The sequence below is a fragment of the Paramormyrops kingsleyae genome, chromosome 18 (genome assembly GCF_048594095.1).
Source record: "Paramormyrops kingsleyae isolate MSU_618 chromosome 18, PKINGS_0.4, whole genome shotgun sequence".
NCBI lineage: Eukaryota > Metazoa > Chordata > Actinopteri > Osteoglossiformes > Mormyridae > Paramormyrops > Paramormyrops kingsleyae.
Window position 1 is genome coordinate 5,435,501 of NC_132814.1, and position 24,628 is coordinate 5,460,128.

Consider the following 24,628-nt stretch of genomic DNA (forward strand, 5'->3'; position numbering starts at 1 on the left):
CTATAATCCAGTATTTTGTTATTTTGTTTACAGAGTCAAATAATGCAAATTTGTGTGTGTGTGTGTGTGTGTGTGTGTTTTGCCATGCTTAATCCCCTGTGTTTGGGTCTGTTATTGTGAACAGTGTGTGTGTGTGTTGCAGTAGTTAGATAGGGACTGCTGTATGTAAATAAAATAGAAAAAAAGAATAAATCAGAAAGGAACTGCAGTGACATGGATGGGAAAATGCGGGAACCCGCACAACACCGGCAGGTAGACGACTGGAGGCAGTGTGAGGAGCAAATCCACGCGGCGTTCTGATCCGGCATCCACGCGGCGTTCTGATCCGGCATCCACGCGGCGTTCTGATCCGGCATCCACGCGCCTTTCTGATCCGGCATCCACGCGGCGTTCTGATCCAGCATCCACGTGGTCCTCCTGCATGTCTGCGTGTGTCTCGCATTGGCAGGAGTGGCTCTCTGCGGGTTATGTGATCACTTTTTTTTTTCCCCTCCACAAAATCCTCCCTTTTAGCTGTTCCAGGTTATTTCAGTAAAGGGTGACACACATAAATGTATCTAAGGTCCGTCGTCCCGGATTTCACTCGGGCCGTGATCCACAGGCGATCAAGCGGCGCACGCCTCGCCAAGGCCGGCATTAGATCTCGATAATGAAGCTGATGATTAGCCGATCCGCCAGCTTGCGTTGCAGATGGGTTGCTGAAAATTGCCCCCACCCCCACCGCTCATCAGCTGTAGTAATGGAGCATAGGGTGTGGTCTGCATTCAGGCCCCTTCTGAGCACATGGTGTCCGCCGTGATGCTTGGAGGTGGATGACTCACCTCTCCACCATGTGACCTATCAATCATTCCTGTTATCATCGCCTTCCTCGCCCCCTCTCTGTTGTTCCCTGGCTTGTGGACGTGGGGCGCTGGTCAAATCTCCTTTTGTTTCCCTCTATCTTCTTTCCACACGTTATGACGAGGCTGTTTTTTTTTTTGCGCTCCTGTCCCTCTTTTATTCACTGTGCCTTCTGTTGGCTTTCTATATGCCAGTCACGTGGGAAACTGTCTGTGTGTATGCATGCGTGCGTGCCTGTGTGTTTGAGAGCCTTCCAGCTGATGTATGCGTGCATTCTGGTCTATCCCTTAATGTTTTTGGAAACATCTGCACAGATATCGCTGTGCCTTTGTGCACTTCTGCGTTCCATTTCAAGCAGTCTCTTTATGGTAAACCCCTGCTATAAATGAAAAGCTGTTCTCATGTGATGAAAAATAAGCACAGAGACAGACCTACTGGGGGACACGCAACAGCACACAGGCCGTTCATTGTCCCGCATGCTGATTTCTTCAGGGCGTTTGTTAAATGATTTGATTCTAACTGCTCTGTTTTGCCGGTCAGATTCCAGTGCTTTAAAGCTGGGACTTAGGATGGAACAATGTCAAGAAAAAGTACAATGACAGGATAATGTGCGTAATATGGCCTCCACTTTGACTATTAGGTCTAAGTGTGTCTGGTCCAGCGCACAAGCCGTACGGAGCACCCCTACGGATTATGGGCATGGGTCATTTTCTCTTTCTGGATTTAGATTACCAGGTTTCTTCTGTCACCAAATAAACTTAACGTGTATCTTTCCAAAAAGGCATTAAAAAGCTGATTTTTAATAAAATAGTTGCTTTTATTTTTCTCTTTTAGCAAAACTAGTAATCGACATGCTTTTATTTACACACTGCAGACGCATGTTTATTAAATACTGTACAATTCACAATTTGGAAGAGACATCAAGGACAGTTTCCTTTTACAAGACTCAACATTTTTACTTGTGTATGCTAGTCATCGTCACAAGTTTTTTTTTTAACGTTTTTTAATGAGCAAATTTATTCAAAGAAACAACGTTTTCCCACAGTTTTTTTTAGTTTTTAAGAGATGCAAGTACACACAGACGTGCAATCTATTTTGCCCTTCCTTTCCTCTCTCTTGCACGATCCCTCTCTTTTCCCTTTCCCCTACTTTCTCCACTCTTCCACTTTCCTTTCTCCAAGTTCTTTAAAAAAAAATAATAAAACAGACATCCCGGTGACTTCCCTTTTTTTTATACGTTTTGCATTCATGACTTCCTGTAAAAATGGCTTAACCTGTTGTGGTCACTTTGAGAGCACGAGACAGAGAAAGCAGTAATCACACCCCTTGCATCTGTCACTCCAGGATGCTATAGATGCCATAATTATGAATGAAACGAACAAGCATGTGAGGAAAGTGCCTCGGTTTGGCCACGAAACTGCCAAAGAGCTTCAGAGAGTGAAGTCTCAGTGGGCCTCCGCTGTGTGGTCGTCATGCTGGGGTCTTTAGCTGGGGATTGTCATTGCGGCGTCGCATGAGTGTTACTCTCATATAAGTTTCGGTTGGGCTTGTGTGAGGATGCTATAAAGAATGAAAATGGTGGTTCGCCAAGCTGATGAATGATCTGAGCCTGGAGGGAAGACAATGGGGTGACATAGGAGAAAGCAGGGGCACTAGGGCAGACAGAGGCAGACAGAGAGAGGGCCAGCTCAATAAATACCCTATGTAAAAGACCCCCCCCCACCCCCTCCACGGCCCCGTCTACCTTATAAATCAAAACAGGTCCAGCTAGGCCAATCCACTCCCTCCAGTGAAAGAAGCAGAGCAGCCCTATGAAGAAGCAATACTCAGCAGAGCTCCAAGAGCAAGGCCAAAGGAAGCTGCTTCTCCCTAAATGTTAAAAAGTGCACCTCCTGAAGCTTTGGTGTGATGTTTTCACGGTGCAGCCTCGTCATAAAGGAGAGTAAGGCAGTAGAACTCTGGTCTGGTCACAGCTTGCATTAATAATGTTTTGTTTCTCATTAACTGCTGGAATGTATGAATTCATTTCACACCGCCGTATGAAAAGAAGATACACAAGTGTTTGGTTTACAAAAAGACCAACAGATCATTTAAAAAAAAAAAAAACCCTGTACACAGATGACACTGATCAAAGTGTAACAAACTGAAACAGACACTTAGGTCACAGAGCAATATGTTAGTTCCAGGCACACAGAAAGGTCTGAAATTGTATGAAACTGTTTGATCCCCCTTTATTTTATACCTGTATATTTTATGCTCAAAGTACAAACTATTATATTAATTTAACAGGTTTACTTGCCTAGGGACTGTCTAGGTGTGTGTGTGCCCTTCTGAGGGAGAGAGAAGCATTTGATTTTCTGGGTGTATTTGGCACTCAACAAAAAGAAAACTTGTAAACGTTTTTTTTCTCTTGCATTTCATTGGTTTAAAGAAAAGTCAATGCATGCAAGATGGATCCCAGGTCGGATATACCTGAACACCAGGTCAAGATGGAGATTACCTAAACAAAACAAAAAGGTCATATAATCAAGTAATCAAATCATCATCAAGTAATGTCTCCCATTTGCAATACAATACAAGAAAGTGGAAAAAATCAGAGCAATCTCTCCAGTTGTCTCACTTTCTCTCAGTCCTTTATAGCTTGTTACCTCTCAGTTTTCTTCATTATCGGTTATTACTGAAACAGTCTACGTTTCAAGTAGACCTTCTCAATGAAGTTTTCTAGCTCCTCGTCACTATCCTGCTGTTGTCCTCTCAGGTCGTAGTAGCTGTCATCCTGGGAAGCCACAGGAGCTGGGGGGGGATAGTAGAGGGAGGGGCGAAGGTGGGGTGTTTGCCGAGGTTTGGGAACCACGTAAGTTCGGGGATGGGGCAGGATGTAGTTGGGGATGTAGGGACCCGGCAAACGTGCAGGACGCTTTCTGGGGCGGCTCTGACCCCAGGGCCGGTACCTGTGCTTCGGAACGTCAAACTCGTGGTCCATGGAGCTCCCCAGCAGCTCATCAAAGGACAGTGCTGGCTTGGTGAAGTAGCGTGATTTGGGATTTGGGAGTGGGAAGTACACGGGATAGTAAGCACGGTACGGTTTCTGGTAGAATGGATATGAAGGGTAGGCAAGGAACTGCTTCTGAGATTTGGACCAGAAGTCCTGCTTCCATGGCTTAGCTTTGCCCTTGAACCATTTGCCATAAGGGCTAAACGGCGGTGATTTCACAGTGGAAGAGTACCGGGAGGCTGGGATTGGGGGGGGCACCAGGGGGCGATAGCGAGGCAAATTTTGCGGCATGTCCTTCCTCTTTTTCTTCTTCTCCTCCACATCACTGATGATGTCAACAACGTCATCAGCGGGCAGGTGCAATTTGCTGGAGATTTCAATCAGCTTGTCGATAGTCTGAGGGTCGATGTCGTCCTCGTCGTCCTCCTCCTCCTCCGATCGCTTGTCCTCCACGGCGTTGGTGGCCAGGGCAGCCTTCCTTCGCTGATTTGCGTAACTGGCCGCCTGCTTCTTCACCATGTACTGCAGGACGCGATCGGACGCGATGTCGGCCAGCCTCTCCTCCTCAGCCCGCGCTCTCTGGGCCTCGGCCTCTTGTCTCCTCACCTCCTCCTGCTCAGCCCGGGCTTGCGCCTCCTCCTCCTCACGTGTCAGGAACTCCTCCTCACCATCACCTTCATTCTCTTCTTCAAAGTCCCTCATGAAGTTCATCTGATTGAATTTCGGCTGTGTCTTCCTACTCTTCTCCTCTTGCCATTTCAGTTTCTTCCCCGCCCTGGCAAGTTGCTGGTTGTACAGCTTATAACCCTTCAGTGGGGGCAGTATCTCATTATTCTGGAGGCCCAAGTCTATGTTTGGGAAATATCCCCGGGCCTCTCTGTAAAGCACTGACTTCTCTAACTCCTTCGTCCCCAGGCCTTGTCTCTGTAACTTTCCTAGCAGGTTCTGTAGATTCCTCATGACCTCATCTTGCTGCCCGTCATCCTCTTCCTCCTCCTTCCCCTGCCTCTCCTCACCTGCTAGCTCTGTCTTTGAGGTCTCAGCTTGGTTATCATTTGCTCCCTCCTTTGTCAGCCTTTCCAACCCCTGCTGCCCCATCCCTGGCCTGCTTTTCTCATCCTCTTCCTCTCCTTCAGGTTCCTTGTACACATTTTCAGTAATGGTAGGTGGGCTGGGCATAATGTAATCACCCAGACCTCGAAGAACCCTTTGCATGCCCCCTACTGCTTCGACCTTCTCGTCCCCCACCTTCTCCACCGGCTGGGAAATGGTGTCCAGCAAAGCAACCGCCAAAGTCCTGGGATCCATATCCTTCAGGAGCTCCTCCTCCGGAATCTTCTGGATCAGGCTCACCTCCTTCTCCCACTGCTCCCTGGCCTCAGCCTGCATTGTTTGCTCCGGGGCAGCTGTTGCATCACTGTCCCGGTCGCCGACCACAGGGACGGCGATGCTGAGGCGCTGAGCAACACCATACAAGAGGAGCAGCAGGATCGGAGCTCTGGAGGCGTGCTGGCACAGGGTCATGACCAATCAGAGTGAAGAATGGGGGCAAGGGGCGGGACTGAAGCACCTGACAGAGACACATACACATACAGAGTCATATGGCAGCTACCTTTTTTCAGAGTAAGGCTACAGTGTATGACTGGTTATAGTTTGCCAGTTTGAACTCTGAAGCTCTTTTATCTTTTTAAGTACCTGATTTATTATCTTCAAATTCACTATGGTAGCATTTGCAAAATCCCTATTATTATTGACACAGTGCATGTGCGCATATAAAACACATCTTGCGAAACACATTTTCTTTGAAAACAACTGTTTACATTACTTTTTGGTAACAGTAGCAATATGGTATTCGCTTTATTTACATATCGAGTTCATCTGGTGGTTTAAATTATTTTGTGATAAAGGAAATCACGTTAATAACGGAAAAATGTGGCGTTTCCCGGTCTAAGCTATTCTGCGTCTACTCATCAGCCTAAAAGGCGTAGAGCGCCTTTCCGCGCGACTGCCTGCAGAAAAACCCAATCAATTAGTCGGTCTAATATTGAATCGTGCTTATTATATTTGAGGCACTAATTCGTGCTGATGATGTCGTATAGGGTATTTTCACCAACGAACATATTTTTCTCCTGAGTATAAGAATCTACTTATACGCGTAAGTTCAGCACAGTTACTTGTTGAGTGCTACAGCAAACAAAACGACAATAAAACTGATACAATTTCACCTAGAGCCCCCAAAAGAAAACAGCATTAAGGACATCAATATCCTGACGAGCTGAAAAAGCTCGATAAGAAAATGTATTATCTGTTTCTAATAGCGACGTACCAAACTGAAAATACACTCGTTAAGCACATACAATACACGAGCTACAAATAAGCGCCTTGCAAACCAATGCATTCTATTTAAAACATGTTTCGTATCAGCACGAGTGTCTTTTCAAGTGATCAGACGATATGGTGAAAAAATACTTCACGCAATCATTTGACGCCAGGATTAGTCCATAAACATCATTTAGGTAACTTTAAATGACAAGACAATCACGTCTTACCCTCGGCCTCACGTTCACTCATCCGTTTTAGTTATTACAAATGTTACGTCCATCTATGGTCAATGCTTGGACGTCTCTAAGAACGTCCCTCAGTCTCCTTTATTTGGCTCCATGCCTCGCGATGCCCTTCAACTTCTTAAGACCACGCTCAGGTTGAGCATTTGGCGCTTCTTTTCATATAATATTAATAATGCATATCTCCCTGTTAACTGTGCCACTTTCGGCGTTGGATGCAACTGAAAACCCTCATGAACGCGCTGCGTCATCTTACTGATTAACGCGCAGAAATCTCTATGTCACTTTTAAATAGTGCATCTCCTTTCCCGATATGTTTATCAGCCGCAGTGTGAATCCCTTCATGAAAATCCGCGAGTAGGTTCGCATCATCAGTTACAGAGTCACACCTTGTAAATACTGCCAGCGCCCGACCCACCCCGTTGTATCTGTTGCTTACTGTGCTTTCCATCTATTCGCCTTTCTCCTTTCCCCATTTCAGTTTGAATTCATTTATCATTATGTTTATCTTTCTAACCTAATCAGATTAATCAACAATGCTTTTCGAGGAAAATAAACAGGCACGTGTCATTTACTAGAATATTAATAACTTCACACGTCTTACTCCTACTGGTAAGCTACAATTTTTACTTCAACAATAAAAAATTCTGCCGCTAAAAGATAACTATTGTAGTGCGTATAAAAGTGATTTCTTACCTGAAATCCTATGGTGGTAAGTGCAAATTGTTTTTAAAGTTTCGGTTTTTCTCTGTCGATTCTTCTTAAATGGTTGAGCAGATGTTTTATTTACTTTCCTTTGAAACGCTAGTGTTTATTAACAATAGGATGTATTTTATTCATTAAAAACTACTTCATGTGTTCGCATCTTTGCGTGTCATTCACAACGTCAAAAGAGTAACTTCGCCAGTGCAGCGCTGGAGAGTATTTTTCAGAACCACGGCCAGCTTCACTTCGATGTATTTATACCCGTATGCCCACGTGACCAGACATTAGCGTCCCTCATTGACGTCAGCCTTTCCATTGATAAGAATTTTCGTGTCAGAAACGAACTCCTAGTCTTCGCTACGCTGCAGTGCCCTGATGAATGAACGGAAACAGGATGAATGAAATACTATTTTTTTCATTGAAGGAAGAAAAGGGAGGGGAAATATACCGAGATGGAAGATGTTTTAAGCATGTTTAAAGTAGCCGTTTAATCCTTCTGGCACCCTCCGCTTCTGTCTTGGATCTATTGCCGAATTATAATTAAACTGTGACATTAATTATCAAAAATGTGAGTACGTGACAAGGATAACTGGGAGAACTACAAGTGCTTCTCTCCCCACGCCCAAAATACCCATACACGAGCATCCTCCACTCTACTCTTCGACCTATCGATCAGTTGGCTACTGGGGTGCCTCTAATCGGCACTCCGAGGGGCGTCAGTCCAGTGGAACGGTCATGACGCATACAGTTCAGCCTAGCTGCTCAATTTCCGCTCAATTTCCTGGGCTCCTTCAATTTTCTGCTCTTTGTCTCGCGGTGTCTCTGACTCTCAACACACACACACACCGCCATCAGTCTCTCACTTGTCAAGCTTCGTTTTCTGACATTCTGTATAATTCCCATTTCTGCTTGATTTCGCCTGGAGGTATTTCATTGATCAGACACACGCCCACAGGTGGACAGCTACAAAGGATACAGATTATACTAAAAGAAATGGCGCGCACGTGCAGTCACTCTTACCTGTGCTAAACCAGAGTAAGCTGTTTTGTAATGAAATATTCCTTCCTCAAGAATGCCTACTATTTAAACATTTAATGTACCCTCAATTGTCAAATTTCAAACGAATTGATTAATCTGATTGTATTTTACAGAGCACAGCACCAGTCAAAAAGCACATTAAGAGTTTAGCAAGAAGCCTTGGCAATTCAATAAATTCATGCATGATTTTAACCAGTTGTTCAGAGACAGTATTTTAATTATGGTTGACTAGTTATATGGTTCTTTACCTACATATACAGTATAGAGTAGATCTCTATGTATACAATGGAGTCTGTACACAATTGTCCGTATGACAGAGGCACTACAAAAATCAGTATATCACCTGAATTAATTGCTTAACACAATATAACAGAGTAGACAATGAACTGGCTGACGTGTCATGTTTTTCATGTCGACGCTTTTGTAATAACTGCAGATACTTTGCCGACTCTCATGTATAGACCCAATAAAATGGTGAGTGAAATCTGGTCGCAGTAAAATATACAAATCTAACAGGTTTTGGAATCACAACAAAACTCACCCGGGGTGCTCTTCACGTGGTATTTTGCTATGAATCCCCTTTGAGTAGGACTCAGAATCCATAAATAGTTTTGTCATTAACAGAAAGACTATTGCATGAAACAATTCTAGATAACAATCTATAATGCGTTTCCCCAAAAAAGCCATGCATTAAACGAGATGTTTCACTGATAATTTCACACTTCATTCTGACATTCACTAATAGCTTAGACTTGCATTTTAATTATAAGGACACTTCATGGGGATGCATTGGATATGCTGAAGATTTGAATGAGAAAAAACTTGTTTCCTGATTCAGATTTGCTAAAACCCTATCGACGTTGTCAAGTTGTTTGAGCTAAGACCTCGTTTCTTGCAAAACTCGCGGGTTATATTCGAAACAGAAAATAGCATCAATCTCAAAGAAATTAATTTAAGATCTCTTTTGGTGCAATTTTGCATACTGTGATTGATTCGATTCAGAGTGCATGCTGAGTGCAGCGTTTGTGTGTATGTATGTATGTGTGTGAGCGCTCGTGTGTGTGTGTGTGAATGGGAATTTAAGTGTGGCTGCATTGTTGCATGAGTAGCCATGGTTAATGGGGTGTTATTGAAGCCAGATTCTGATATAACGGCTTAGCATTCCGGTCTGCCACTCAGAATTCCAACTGATCAGACCCTTTCTCCTTTCCATTCCTAGTGTGACTCACCTCCTCCGTTCCCGCCCGAACACTTTTAACGGATAATGCTTGAAAATGCATTGCACTGAGAAAATAAGCGAAAGTAGCAACGAACATAGTACTGCGAGATTAATATTACACAGCAATAAAAATTTTGGAAACAACGCTCAATGGCATTAAGAATGTACGACTCATTGTCACTACCAGAATTGTTTCAGCTAATTATAGTAATAAATTTGGCAGTATCAATAATGACCAGGAAGTTAAGGGAAGAAAAAAAATACGTTTGTTTCTCCATCGAACTCTTATCCAGAAACACCAATGGTTTATTTGAACAAATATAGATCTAACGAATTTAGATAACCTTGTTACAGATATGCGGGTTAATGGTAATGACATACGTTATGAATCACACAATATGGACATATGGAGAAAATGTTTGGCGCGATTAATTCTACCTCGCAATATATTTTTCCGCCTCGGCTAGCGCCTAATGGTGTGTACGAGCCTCGCGCCTACAGCACGAGGCACAGGCTCGGGGTCTCCACCGCCGCTTAGGGGCAGCTTTCACCCCGATAATCCCAGGATACGCATTTGAGACTTGCAGCCGCTGGCAGGAGGCTTTGCAATTGCGACAGCTTGCTAAATTGCAATTATTAAGATTTTCTAAAATTTCTTTCGTGTACGACTCGCAGATCACAGGCTTCAGAAAATTACTTTCGTCGCTTGTACTGAAAAATGCAAATTGCAAGAGTCACGTTGCTCACCTTCTAAAAGAAAGCACAGCTACCTTTTTGAGGGCTGGAGAAAAAAAATCTCAAGCCAAACGCGAGGAAATACATTAATTAATTGCGAAAACCGCATTTCAGTCCTGCATGAAATACTGTATGGCGGACTGCAGAAGTCACGTTAACCCACCGTTCATTCACAACACAACCTCCGTTATCTCTCACGTGTGTATTTGTGTATTTGCATGCTGTTGTTTTAATAACGGATACTGACATTTTGAAAACAAAACGGTAACCTTTCAGCGCGCTCTGTTTAATATTCGAAATGTGGGAAATGCCCACAGCACCCTCCCAGGTCCTGCATTCATTCATAAAACGACCGGGACCTGGGTGGTTGGCTGCACTCCGCTACGTCACAATTTACGGCTTAAATTCCAGTTAAGAATTTGTCTCGTTCTTCCTACAGCTGTCTTTTTTTTTTTTTACTTTGAGCATTTCTCGTATTTTCTTGTTTTGCTGTGCAAGGAAGCGCTCGTGTTTCACACATTTTCCCCACGCTTATATAGAATGGTACGCCAAAGCCACATTAAAAAAGCAAAACAGATGTTGACCCAGCTGGCGAAGTTAAAAGAGATGCTGGTACTTCAGTGTCTACCCCCTGCTACACAGATCTAATGAACCCACTATAACGAGACAGACTCTAATGAAGCACTGTATATATGCTTCCGCTTTGCTTCAGACTTTATTATACAGGGGATGGTTCATATCCAGCCCATTGTAAGGTTCGTCATGAAGCCAGTCTCTCTTGTTTATCCTTCTGGCTCAGAATAACGCGCCGGAACCCTACGGGAACCAGCGACACCGTTGATGGATAACCTCGGAGTTCGGTTTCGAAGTGGAGATAATGAAGCGATGTAGATCAGTGGGCGATAGCAGCGCGGCGGTGGTGTTCCCCGCTATTAATCTCTCCCTCTCCCCTTATTTCTTTCTCGTCTCTGTTTCCCACACACTCTTTCAAAATTCACATCACCGAAACATAAAACACCCCTTTCAATGCAGGTAGACTTCTGTAGACGAAGTAATGCAAACCGTAAAAAAGTAACAGACAGTATAACCTCTGTACAATGAAATAACGGAAGGAATATTTCATTAAATTCACCAGGCGTTTTGCAGTTACAGCTGGTGGCAAATAACCCACTATGATCTCCTCCTAATAGTAAAAGTAATTTATTTATTCGAGTCCTTAGGGGCAAAAAAGCACACATATACGTGCCAGTCGAAGCCCATATGGCGCCCTAGGCAAAGTTCACAGTTGGCGCCCTTCCCCCCGGGCAAACTTCACCGCTCAATTTCACCAAAAATTGTCTCGGACGGTGCGCCCCGAGTGTGTGTGACAGAGATTTGGGGGTGGGGGTTAAAGTCGACTCCCCCTCAGAAGACATGGCGCCCTAGGCAACCGGCCCTGCCTCTGGGATGTACGTGTCTCAAGTAACGTTTAACTAAGCGGGGTTCTCTGCAGCAGGTGCAGATTGTACCTTTTATCATTATTTGAATTTATTTCACAGCTTATCATAGCTCACCATGAAACGAAAATACGAGCACGGGGAAGTGACCATTTATATTACCGGGCAGCATAGACTTTTTCCTTTTGCGTGTGACTGGTATTTCGGTTTTGGTACGCGATCACCTGAATCACGTCGTCTGCCGTTTTATTTCTGTCCTGAGGGATACAGATAAATGCAGCAATTGCAGTCATTCTGAGGCCACGTTACTCACAGTGCTATTAAACTCTGCCGGATATGCCTCTCGACAAATCTTTTAATTCCCTGTCCGTTCCATTGCGCGGTTTGATTTTAATATTTTTTTAAATTATGTGTATAAGGTTTTGTCCTTTTTCAAAATATTTTAGCAGTCACGTCTTTAGAGTCCAAAACATTTTCAGAAAATTCTCTACATTCCAGGCGATAATGCGATAATTATTTATCGCATTATTCATCAATGTTATTGATATGAAGACGAGTTCACTGTCCCCCAAATAAATTTTAAAAAACATTAATAAAGTTGTTGATCTTAATAGAAGGAAGTACTGAAACCAATTACCGTAATCATCTCCGAATTTTGAAGTAATCCAAACTAAACGTTTAATTCTGATTTCCTTTTGTAATTCAAATTGAATTCAGCATCAGTATTCCCATGCGCAACATCAACGGCATCTAGTGCCGCTGGCCAAAGAATGGTTAGTATGCAGATTTCAGCCTCTGAACAGTAGTCTGCATGAAAGCAAATTCAATTATTGTTTCTGTCCTCACATTAAATTAACAGATCCATGAATCCAAAGTGAATTCTGTAGTGTCTATGCACACACACATATAGGCCTATACACACACACACACACATGTTTATATTCATATCTTTGTGGGGACTCTTCATTCACTTCTATGGGCACAACCCCAATCCCCAACAATGACAACCTTAACCTCTACCCAGCCTTAACCTTAACCATAAGTAACCAAACGAAATACAAGGTTTCTTGCATTGTGGGACTGAAAAAGTGGAATATTTATATATAATTCATATATATATATATATATATATATATATATATATATATATATATATATATATATATATATTAGAACCCAAACATACACAGATATTGGTTCATTTACATTTATAGACTAATATCTGATTCTTGGGTTATTCATTGGCTCTTATTCATTGGGTCTTATTAATTGGCTCTTATTCATTGCCTCTTATTCATTGGCTCTTATTCATTGGGTCTTATTAATTGGGTCTTATTCATTGGCTCTGCTCTTTGAAACTGTGCACTTTTAAAGAGTGACACAGCCCTGCTGGAGGCTATTAAGGCTTTCTAAGGACTGATCGTGGAAGACAAGTATATGTGCAGATTTTTCAACTCCCTTCAGCTAACAGCCTTCCTAAGGAAAAGCAAACATTGTGTCAGTGAGGCTTAATCAGCCCCATTAGTTTCTTAATTGCTGATCTGGAATGAACACCAGCACATACTTTGTCTCCACTAGGACCAGAACCAGACACTCCTTGCACTGGGTATGACTCCTGCATGTACAGGACACACAAAGGTGCTCCTGCAAAGGGAAGACTTGATGGCACTTTATTTTGGTTACAGGATTAGGTTTGTGATGTAAACACGACCCTTCTCTGAGTGAACAGTACTGTTAATTCAAAAGACAAAGGATTTTGCATTCTCATAAGGGGAGGGGGAATAAGGCGCTGTTTGACACAGTGAATATGCGCACACCCAATCAGCGGGAGTCTTGCGTCAACAATTCCTGGTGTGAGAATGACTCCTGTGTGCTGAAAGCGGAACATTCGCTGACCTGTGAGGCCAGATACGTAGGTGACAGAGAGTTACACAAAAGATGAGTATGTCTTGCTGTTTTTAAAACTAACCTTCTTTACTTCAAGGTGTGCACAGTTTGTCCCGAATGCTACCCTGCTATATATTTTTTCAAGTGAGAATTGCAATCTCATTGTGAATTAAATAGGATATTTAATTAACGGGGTTACATTCTAAGGACGGATGCGTGTGCCAAACGGCATGGCTGAGCAGACCAGGTGAGCCACATCGCTCAGGATCCAGGGGCTAAACTTGTACTGACATTTGGGAAGGAAAACTCTTGCCCACGAGGCATGTCCTTGTCAAGAAAGACAAGTACTGTGTGTGTGAGCTAAAGAAACAACATGAGGACTGACAAGCAGTGCAAAAGGAGAGGGGAGCCGCAGCAGACCGTGCCAGCAAGACCAGTGTTTCCCAACCCAGTCCTCAAGAACCCTGAGACAGTCCAAGTTTTTGCTCCCTCCCAGCTTCCTGCCACATTGTGCTACTGGGAGTTGGGTGGGAACAAAAACACGGACCGTCTGGGGGTCCCTGAAGACCAGGTTGGCAAATAATATACTAGACTGAGGATGCCTAGAGCTACAGAATCAGAATAAGAAAGATCTTTAGTAGTTAAGTATATTAAACATACTCCAGTATTACCCTCAAACCTCTGCGGATATCTATCAGTAACAAAATAGTGGCATGTTCAGATCCCAAATTCCCAACTTAGTGTATAAATCCTGTGACCTTGACGGCGATAGGTGATTAGGATCTGGATAGAAGAACTTATGGATAATTATAAAACTGCACAAAATGAATGCAATACAGGTGCTTGATCTTATAAAGGGGACAGACTAAACATGAGATGGTAACAGGCACTCATTTTTATTGTGATTTAATTGTTATTGTTATTAAATCACTTGTGAAAAACCTGATGGTTAACACAGGCAGTTTCATCCTGTAAACTTCATAGCTGTACAGCACTGTGCAAAAAGTCTTATACAAAGACATTTTTAAGGGTATTCATCTGAGTACGATGTGTATATTTGTTACGAATAAAAAATGCAATTGTGCATTAGAGCATACGCAAATGAAGAGTAACATGAATTTCTTCTGTTCTCCAAAAAGTTATTGATATCTTGTTGGACGGCTAGATGGATGCCGCTTTGGTTCCCAAACCTCTCCTCAGGGGCTCCGGAGCCGGTCCATTTATCCATTGGATTGTTGCTGCAAATTCTGGGGCGATTTTAGGAGAGGTTTTCAAATGGCTAAGCTGACACACTTTCACAGACAAAATATTATAGTTTTACACCAACATGAAGACAATTTAAACATTATTTTATTTGACTTGGATTTTTGCACAATATTGTATGTAAAAAATGTATGCACCTTCTCATATTCATTGGAGAGAAATGGCCATTAGTGACTCTCCATTGAGTTTTAAATTCTTGAATCAATGGTTCTTGTCGGCAACAGAAGTAATCAGCCTTATGGATTTTATACCGGACATGGTTGCTGTTAATATATAGTCCAAAATTGTGAGAGCTGTGAGATTTGACTGGGTAAGTGTAGTAATTTTACAAGCATATTTATATTTATCTTAAATGTTTCCAGTGTCACATTTCTATTTACAATACCTATAATAAAATATACTAGTCTATACCATAGATTGAATGGCAGAATTCTGTTGCTAAAAAAGCACACATACAGTGGTTGCTAATGGTTACTGCTTTCTTCTAGGAGTTTGCTTCCGAACCTCTTCAATGTTCTGAGCCAATATTTTATAGGGAAAGAGATTATGCGTTTGACCTCGGAATTCCTGTGAAGGAGTCAGGCTGAGTCAGTCCTTAAAGCCGCCTCTTTTCGGTATCTGTTTATCCAGGTTGGGCTGCAGTGATCCAAAGCAAATCCCGGGAACAACAGCATGTGAGAGACTGTAACATTTCCTTTGGATTGTGGTTGAAATCCAGAGCACCTGCTTAAACCCACAGCAAATGTAGGAACTCTTCCGCTGTGCCACCCTGGTTTAAATCCAGCCTGCGGTGGAAATTGTAAAACACGTCTGAAATGTCTGCTGAATCTTTCAAAGGTGTCTACGGTGTCTGAGCAAGCCTGCGGGCGCCACGTAGAGTGTCACTCATTCAAAGACAAACTTGAAGCGGGGATTTGTCCTGCTGTTTTTCCTGCAGGGATTACTGCACACGCATCGACACGGCGATGAGTGAACAACAAAGACCAAACCAACAACAGAACCTGCTGTATAGGAAGGCTAAAGAGGCGGTGAGCTTCTGGGATGTTCTCTGTTTCATAGCACAGATGATCTACTTCATTGGGCCTCCTGACTGACTTCTTAATGGACTTGGAGAAATCATCCATCTATCATACAACCATTTATCCCGGACAGGGTTGTCATCATAGATTTCCAGTCTATCCCATGTAGCACAACTCAGATGGCCCTTGACTCATATATTTTAAAGCTACTTAAAACCTGACCATGAGATTTTTTTTCTTGCCAGGGTTATAGAGGTGGGAGTTTGTCTGTCCTTTCAGAAAAAAAATATAGTAATATCTGAACAGTTACATGCAATTCTGTCAGTCAAAGGTTTTCGCTCAATTGCCATGGTAACAGTTTTCCCAAGAGACCCAGCCTCCGGCACCCAAGTCTCTGTGGTCTACACCTCACAGAACAGTATATACTCATACAGGAAAATATTTTCTTCAGGAGAAGATAAACTCAGTGTAACAGCGTAAAATATCACGGTGCCTGGAATCTGCTCTTCATAAGGTGCATCATTATACTAAGAGCCTAATTAAATGGGTAACAGAGGAAATGTTTGCAATTATAACTGATCCATATAGTGACATACCACTTCAAATCAAGAAAATAAAAATATGTTTATAATGAAAGATGTCTAGTAAGATGCAAGCCTTGTTCATATTTCTGCAAAGCTGTTGTATTTGTAAAGTGATACTACAAAGGGCTTTGCACATGTATTTTTTAAGCAATCTGTAAAGATTTCTTCATTGTCTTCATTACTGGTGAAATAATATTTGTATAAGGATTTCTTGCTCCCTATTCAAGAATTTTTCCATTTTAATTGATGCAGTAATAATAATAGTAAAAATAATAGTCTTATGTCCACAATAGTAATAGTAATAATAATAATACATTTTATTTATAACGCACATTACATTTGCACTTTACAAGTGCTGCCAAACCTCAACAATCTAAAAAAAGAGCTATAAAGCTATAAAGCAATCTCAACTATTTCTTTTGAAAGGGGGTTTTCTCTCAGTGTTTCCCAAGCCGGTCCTCAGGGACCCACAGACGGTCCACGTTTGTGTTACTACTCAGAGCTGGGAGGGAGCAAAAACATGGACTGTCTCTGGGTCCCCAAGGACTGGAATGGGAGACACTGCCCTACATCAGTCAAAAATGGATAAAGTTTTGTGTCTTCAGGCTACAGCCTATAATATTTCGCTACTGTATAGCTTGCTGTGTTATCCTATACTTTGAATTTAAAACCCAATGCTCAAGGAGCAGTGTACTAACTTTTCATTTAGCAAGTACTTCTAAACTGCATTAGTGTATGTGCACTTCTGTATTTAGATTTTTTTGTGTATTTAGTTTTTTTTAATTGCATTTGGATTTTGTTCTGTGAGATTAGATAAGCATTACCACAAATAATCATTCTAACTAGACCACTCCTATGGCCTTTGTTTTAACGCAACACCCCAGTCCAGCAACCCTGTTACAATAGAAACAGAAATAATTTCAGCCTAGTTTTACCACATTTTTTTTGGCCAGCTTGACAAAAAAAAAAAAACCAACAAGGACACAGTGTGTTTATGAGACCTCCACCCTACTGTTTTGGGGGTCAGAGAGCCAGAGGCTCCCCTGATTGGTCAGGAGCAGCAACGGAGGAGGGAGCCAAGGAGGTGAGTGAGGACAAACACCAGGCCTTTGAAAAACATCACAGCCTGCATGAAGCCACAGTCTTCACCATGAGTTGTACCTCGTGATTCTAGCCAGGCTGACCATGCGTATAATTATGATGCATGTGCATTACGAGGTTTCCACTGCTGTTGAAGGAGGTACAGCCGCAAGCCACACTAATGAATATTCATGAGCAGGCTGGCTTGGAATGTATTTTGATTTAGATTGGTTATAACATTTCTAGCCAGACTGATGTAATGATTGGAATCAGACCTAGACGAGTGAGGCCCTTGCTGTTAATGAATATTCATGAGTACCCACCTTCACCGGAACTGAACAACACAGCAAACACAGCCTTGCATGTACAAAGCAGAGAGTCAGACATCTTGTTTCCACTGATACAGTATGTTTTCATTCTGGGTGCTGCTGTGTGCAAGCAACGCGTGACGCTGCTGTCAAACAAGACGACTGAACGAGGCATAAGCTGTCACAAATGCCGCGAGGCGTGTGAACATCTGAAAAAATACTTACAAAGCTTTCAAATGCTACATAGAAATGAAATATACAGTTATTTCCAAAATGGTTTTAACTTCAGAGTCTAGATTGTTTATTTCTACCTGGCAAAGAAGACATCCTTCTAGGTTAATCAAACTATTTGACAGTCTCAGTTCACCATGATTCAAGATGTGAAGAATTGGTTATCTCCATTAAAATCTTAACAAGGTCTAAACTGAAAGATAATATTTACCATTCTGAAACTCTGTTTCTTATTAACTAATATTTAGGCCAATTTTATATATTACTATACCGACGGCATGAAGGCTGTAGCACATTGTAGGTAATGACAAAAATGGCAAACTGGTTTTTGGATATAATTTTTTACATATGGCGCTGTAATTTAAGATGATTAAAGCCCATTGTAAACCTGTACCAGTAAGTCATCTTGTATCACATAAGAGCGCAATTATCTAACAAACAAAAAAACAAAGGTAAGACGTGCATGAAAAATTACAAACAACTTATACTATATACACTCACCTAAAAGATTATTAGGAACACCTGTTCAATTTCTCATTAATGCAATTATCTAATCAACCAATCACATGGCAGTTGCTTCAATGCATTTAGGGGTGTGGTCCTGGTCAAGACAATCTCCTGAACTCCAAACTGAATGTCAGAATGGGAAAGAAAGGTGATTTAAGCAATTCTGAGCGTGGCATGGTTGTTGGTGCCAGACGGGCCGATCTGAGTATTTCTGCTCAGTTACTGGGATTTTCACGCACAACCATTTCTAGGGTTTACAAAGAATGGTGTACAAAGGGAAAAACATCCAGTATGCGGCAGTCCTGTGGGCGAAAATGCCTTCTTGATGCTAGAGGTCAGAGGAGAATGGACCGACTGATTCAAGCTGATAGAAGAGCAACTTTGACTGAAATGACCACTCGTTACAACCGAGGTATGCAGCAAAGCATTTGTGAAGCCACAACACGCACAACCTTGAGGCGGATGGGCTACAACAGCAGAAGACCCCACCGGGTACCACTCATCTCCACTACAAATAGGAAAAAGAAGCTACAATTTGCACGAGCTCACCAAAATTGGACAGTTGAAGACTGGAAAAATGTTGCCTGGTCTGATGAGTCTCGATTTCTGTCGAGACATTCAAATGGTAGAGTCAGAATTTGGCGTAAACAGAATGAGAACATGGATCCATCATGCCTTGTTACCACTGTGCAGGCTGGTGGTGGTGGTGTAATGGTGTAGGGGATGTTTTCTTGGCACACTTTAGGCCCCTTAGTGCCAATTGGGCATCGTTTAAATGCCACGGCCTACCTGAGCATTGTTTCTGACCATGTCCATCCCTTTATGACCACCATGTACCCATCCTCTGATGGCTACTTCCCGCAGGATAATGCACCATGTCACAAAGCTCGAATCATTTCAAATTGGTTTCTTGAACATGACAATGAGTTCACTGTACTAAAATGGCCCCCACAGTCACCAGATCTCAACCCAATAGAGCATCTTTGGGATGTGGTGGAACGGGAGCTTCGTGCCCTGGATGTGCATCCCACAAATCTCCATCAACTGCAAGATGCTATCCTATCAATATGGGCCAACATTTCTAAAGAATGCTTTCAGCACCTTGTTGAATCAATGCCACGTAGAATTAAGGCAGTTCTGAAGGCGAAAGGGGGTCAAACACCGTATTAATATGGTGTTCCTAATAATCCTTTAGGTGAGTGCATTGAAATAATATATTATTTATTATGGAGGCAACTGAAAAGCTAAACAAACTTGGATAAATCTAAATACCAATGCAACATCCAGTATTGAAGTAACAGTACCTAAACGTCACGGTGGGTCAATAATAATGCTCTACCCAATACAGGAAGTCTTCTTCTTCACATTTTTGAATGGTAGTATTCAGAGTGATAACTGTGGAATGTATAAACTTATCATTCATTAAATTAATTACAGAAGCAGACAGTCAAATAGTCACAGTGTACCATTTTGCATTTATGGGGTTGCCAACTTCGGTCAGCTGGCTGGCGTGAGATTTTTAATTCAAGACAAGGCATGTATTTAACAGTTTTATTACCTTGCAAATGGTCTGTAGGGTTTGCAAACTACCCCAATGCTTTTAATGTAGCTAATTTTAAGTCTATAATGGAATAAACTAGATTTGCCATAAGATTTCTTGCTTGAGCGTGAGAGTCACCGCAGATGCATGGGAATTGGCAAACCTGTATTTAATTCCATTTCATTGGTTGGTGGTTCTGTTGTTCGTTTTATTTATTCAAAGTATTTGTTACCAAATATTTCAAAGACAAAAAGAGAAGGACCAACACTCTACTTAGAATCAAATTTGGCTAAGAATGAATGAAATTTTTGAATGAAACAACTGCAGAAGTGTTAAACCAACTCAGACGGGCTGTCCAGCCTGAACAAACGAATGTGTGGGAGACACACACACACACACACACACACATACACACGGTACCCCAGAACAAACGTGCCAGAGTCCTCCAAATCTCCTTGAAGAAATGAAAATTGTTATCTGTTATCAGCACTGCACCCGACTGGAAGGGAAGTAATTTGAAAGACGCTTTAAACAGGGTAATTTGACGGTGTGACTCATCCAAGACACCCACAAGTACAAGCTTTGGATCCATGCGAAGGAGAGCGAGGCAAAATCTCCCTGTTTCTGTAACAGTGGAGGGGGAAAGGGAGTTTGCAAGCGCCCGGCCGTGTAACATAAAAGTATTTGAATGATACTTAATATATGATATTGTTGTATTATATATACTTGGTCTTTTGCAGGTAAATGTCAGGAGTGTTTCTCTCTACTAAGGCAAAATGCGCTGATGTGGGACCTGTTTCTGCCTGTCCGAACATGAGTGCTGTCATCTTTTTTATGTATTTCATTATTAAACAGGACCTGAGAAGTTTGGGGAGAACGATCACGCTCCATGGCCCGGCTGCTCTGTGCTTCTGCCCATCATAGTTTGGCCCCTGTGAAGGTGCAGTCATGGCTAATTGGGACGAATAGACCGAGTGACTCACAGACCCAACTGCCTTCCTTTGTGGGTTGCTGGGTTGGTATGACAATAAGGATTTTTTTTTATACATCCTGTTCTTGATATTATCAGCGTTTTCCAGCACACTTGGTATTTATTAGTGACAAATCTGCACAGACATGATAAACTATCTGTGACGATTTGTACTGGGTCCACGTCATCCATACATAGGCGTTCCTACTTTTTACAGCCCTGTACTGAATCCCTTCCTCTTTGTTCATTCTGATGGACAAGTACACACTAGACCACTCATAAGAATAAGGTTTTGATAAAAATGTCTTTCCAAATGTTTTTTTCATCTCATGTTACCAAAAACCCATCAGTGACGATCTCTTAAGCCACAAGCAGTTTAAACTTGCAAATCACTGTACGGAGCTTGTTGCATAATTATCTGCTGTTTCGTTTATATGTTTCATTAAGTCTTACCCAAGTGAATCTTCTTGGTGTCAGAAAGTAATTTTTCATATTTTGTACATTTGTTTTTGGACTGTCACATACAAAGGCAGTTTAGAAAATAAATCAATAGTCAGATAGATGTCTCTGTGCTTTCCTGGGTTTTCAATTACCTGTCAAAGATGTATTTTTTCTATACTTTTTGTGAGTCATCTATGAATGTACTGTTTTATTGATATTTGGATGGACTCCAATGGCATAGATCCTATTCTTAGGATGCTAAATAAGTGTATTCCAAAGGTTGCCTGTAAATATGTTCCAAAGCTCAACCAATTTCCACAACCACATTACACAGCTCTGTGACTGTGTTCAGAACCTCAGTCACAGTGTACAACTGTGTTCCAAAGCACAGCCAGGCTGTATAAGAGCTCTACCCCATATTCCAAAGTCTGAACACTTTCTACATCTCTGTTCTATGGCTCTGACTCCATTCTGCACCTGTGTTTAACTGTACTGCACTCTACCTCTGTTATAGCGATGAGCTCTACTGCACTCTACTTCTGTTATAGCAATAAGCCCTACTACATTATACCTCTGCTATAGCGATGAGCTCTATACTATTAAGCTCTACCTCTCATAGCAATGAGCTCTACTGCACTCTACCTCTGCTATTGCGATGAGCTCTACTGCACTGTACCTCTGTTATAGCAATAAACACTACTACACTATACCTCTGTTTCACCGTTCTGACACAGTACAGTCATATTCTACAGCTTTGCCACTCTCTACAGCTGTGATCCACAGTTCCAAGCTTCCTATACATTATCCTACAAATAACACTTCCAGAGTCAGGATCTCATTGGCGGTTGTCACCAAGGAAACACATGCAACCTTTAAACTGCTCGATGCTCTTATGTTCTACATATTTTGGGAGAACGTAGGAGTGGGGAGCCCATTTAAAATCATCAAAGTAACTAATGCATTCATGAGTGAGTCCCCCTCTCTCCCTCTCTCTCAATCTCCCCAACTGAATGGCAATGTTGCTAATTTCATATGCTAATGAGTCCGCTTATCTGCCGGCAGCTGGCCGGCTAATGATCAAATAAACACAGCGCGACTCAGCGACTCATGTTGACTGTGTGGCGGTAAGTGGGAATCGGAGGACTGTTGTGGAGACACAGGACAGTGGAATGCAGGGGGCCTTGTTTTATTAAACAAGAAAGCACCTTCTCTTGCTTTGGGAGTCTGTATCTGATGCTTGTGTTAGATTGTCCTTTTTTACAGTAGAATTTAAGGTGCTGGAATTGACAGTCTGGTCATATAAGGTTATAAGAATGGCAAAATGTTTTTGAGGCAGTTTATTTTATGCATGCAGCTTGAGAAAAGCCTTTAAAAGGCATCGCCAAGGTAAAGCTTCAAATAACATCATGAGTAAATTGTTCTGTGGCCTAATTTCTGATTAACTTGCTAAATTGATGATTGACTGATATAATTAACTGAATCAGTTTGTGACGTACTTGAAAAATTACCATGTGTCTCATTTTGAGAGCTTCTTCCACCGCATTAATGATCAGCCCCATCCTGGGAATCGACGACTATGCCATGCTGAGAAGTTCTAGTTAGCTAATCAGTGATTTGATAACGTTGCCTTGTGGGAATTGTAGTTTTTAGCTTCACTGCTGCAGTGCCTTGCTGCTGGTTATTCTTGGGTTAATGGCTGCCCGCTACAGGACATAGACAGGCCATGAATGGTCTGGCTCCTTTTGATCTATGGATATAGATTTTCAGGAAAAGACATGCATTTTTTAGGCAACGTAAAGACAAACTAAACACACTAAACATGCATTACAAATATAGCTAGTGTGAATGCTTGCGTTTTTCTTCAGAAAGACCAAGTAGATAGAAAGAGGATGGAATATATATCAAAATAAAAAATAAAACAAATTTTAGGCTTATGAACTGATACATGATTCATGTACATAAACCGTGCCACTATTCCAGTGGATATGCTGAATGACAAAGACACAATCAGAATGACTAGCGATGGTTGGGTGACACTTTCTGGGAAATCTCCTATCAAGCAAGATTCACTTATCGACCTGGTACCTGACTTTAATCATCTGGACCGAGCGAGGGCACCTGGGTGACAGATACTATGATAGATTGAGGCCATGGTCTGGTTATGTTAGACATACACTGTTACTCATTAATGGATAAATCTAAACTGAAAATCCTCTGCTGCAGTAAAGCAAATATACGATACAAGAAGACAGAAGTAACTTGTATAAGAAGGCTGGATGAATTTCAAATATATCATGAAGGGCCAACGATACATTTATATATTTTGAGAGAATGTATATTTTTAGATGCCTAAAGCTTAGAAAATTAATATAAAGGGATACCGTTTGCAACGTACAATGAAAAAAAACGAAATATTCAGTGATCAGCACTCGAAGGTACGTATATAAATCACGATGAGAGACAGCATTCAGAAAGAGAGTCAGCATTCAGTCACACAAAGAAAAAACGTTTTTAAGGCATTTTTCAAAATTGAAGTAGTAAAAAAAATCATGAGGAAGTATATATAGCAGAAAAACCAATCAGGCGCAGTACTGAAGGGTGACAGCAGTGTAGTAAATGAGTGCATTCATATTTTGTACAGGTGTTTGTTGAAGAGGAAGCAGAATTCCACATGTGGCTGTAGATTCCTCCTTTGAAACCAGTGAGCTATATTCAGTTGCATTGAGTTCTTTTCAGTTTATTTTTAAATTGCACTCTTCACAACATAGCTGCGTCACAGCTCTTCACATAGGCTATGGCGATTTTACAAATATACTTAAAACAATTAGCTAGCAGTAGTGTTACAAAGGGCCGGTTACCGTAATACACTGCTGAAAGGTAATCCCGCATTTTCATTTTGTGAGCCTGCTTCTCTTACATCATTTGACCCCAAGATGAAGATGGGAGAATGTGCTGGACAGAAGCATAACATATGAAAATGGGAGGAGGAATCAATATTCTATCATGGACGGGTTAATGGAAGGGGGCAGCATGGTGGTGCAGTGGTTTGCACTGTTGCCTCACATCTGTGGGACCAGGGTTCAAGTCTCTGCCTGGGTTCCCAGTGTGTGGAGTTTGCATGTTCTTCCCATGTCATTGTGGGGATCCCTCTGGGTACTCTGGTTTCCCCCTGCAGTCTATGTCTTCAGACATGCTGAGGCTAATTGGGGTTACTAAATTGCCCATAGGTGTGCATGTGCCTTACAATAGGCTGGTCCCCCATCCTG

At 41.9% G+C, this 24,628-nt stretch overlaps 1 protein-coding gene across 3 annotated transcripts; it reads right to left on the reverse strand.

The window, feature by feature from the left end:
• Window positions 1-1,647: 1,647 nt before the first annotated feature.
• LOC111852921 (uncharacterized) lies at window positions 1,648-7,348 on the reverse strand. Of its 3 annotated transcripts, XM_023829303.2 has the most exons (3): window positions 7,096-7,348; window positions 3,792-5,405; window positions 1,648-3,633 (listed from the first exon to the last, which is right to left on the reverse strand). In XM_023829303.2, the coding sequence occupies exons 2-3, from the start codon at window positions 5,357-5,359 to the stop codon at window positions 3,612-3,614; spliced, it is 1,590 nt and encodes a 529-aa protein (XP_023685071.1). In that variant the 5' UTR covers window positions 5,360-5,405; window positions 7,096-7,348; the 3' UTR covers window positions 1,648-3,611. The 3 variants fall into 3 exon arrangements, with proteins under 3 accessions (XP_023685071.1, XP_023685069.1, XP_023685070.1); XM_023829301.2 differs by having other exon boundaries at window positions 1,648-5,405; XM_023829302.2 differs by lacking the exon at window positions 7,096-7,348 and adding an exon at window positions 6,385-7,032 and having other exon boundaries at window positions 1,648-5,405.
• Window positions 7,349-24,628: the final 17,280 nt, after the last annotated feature.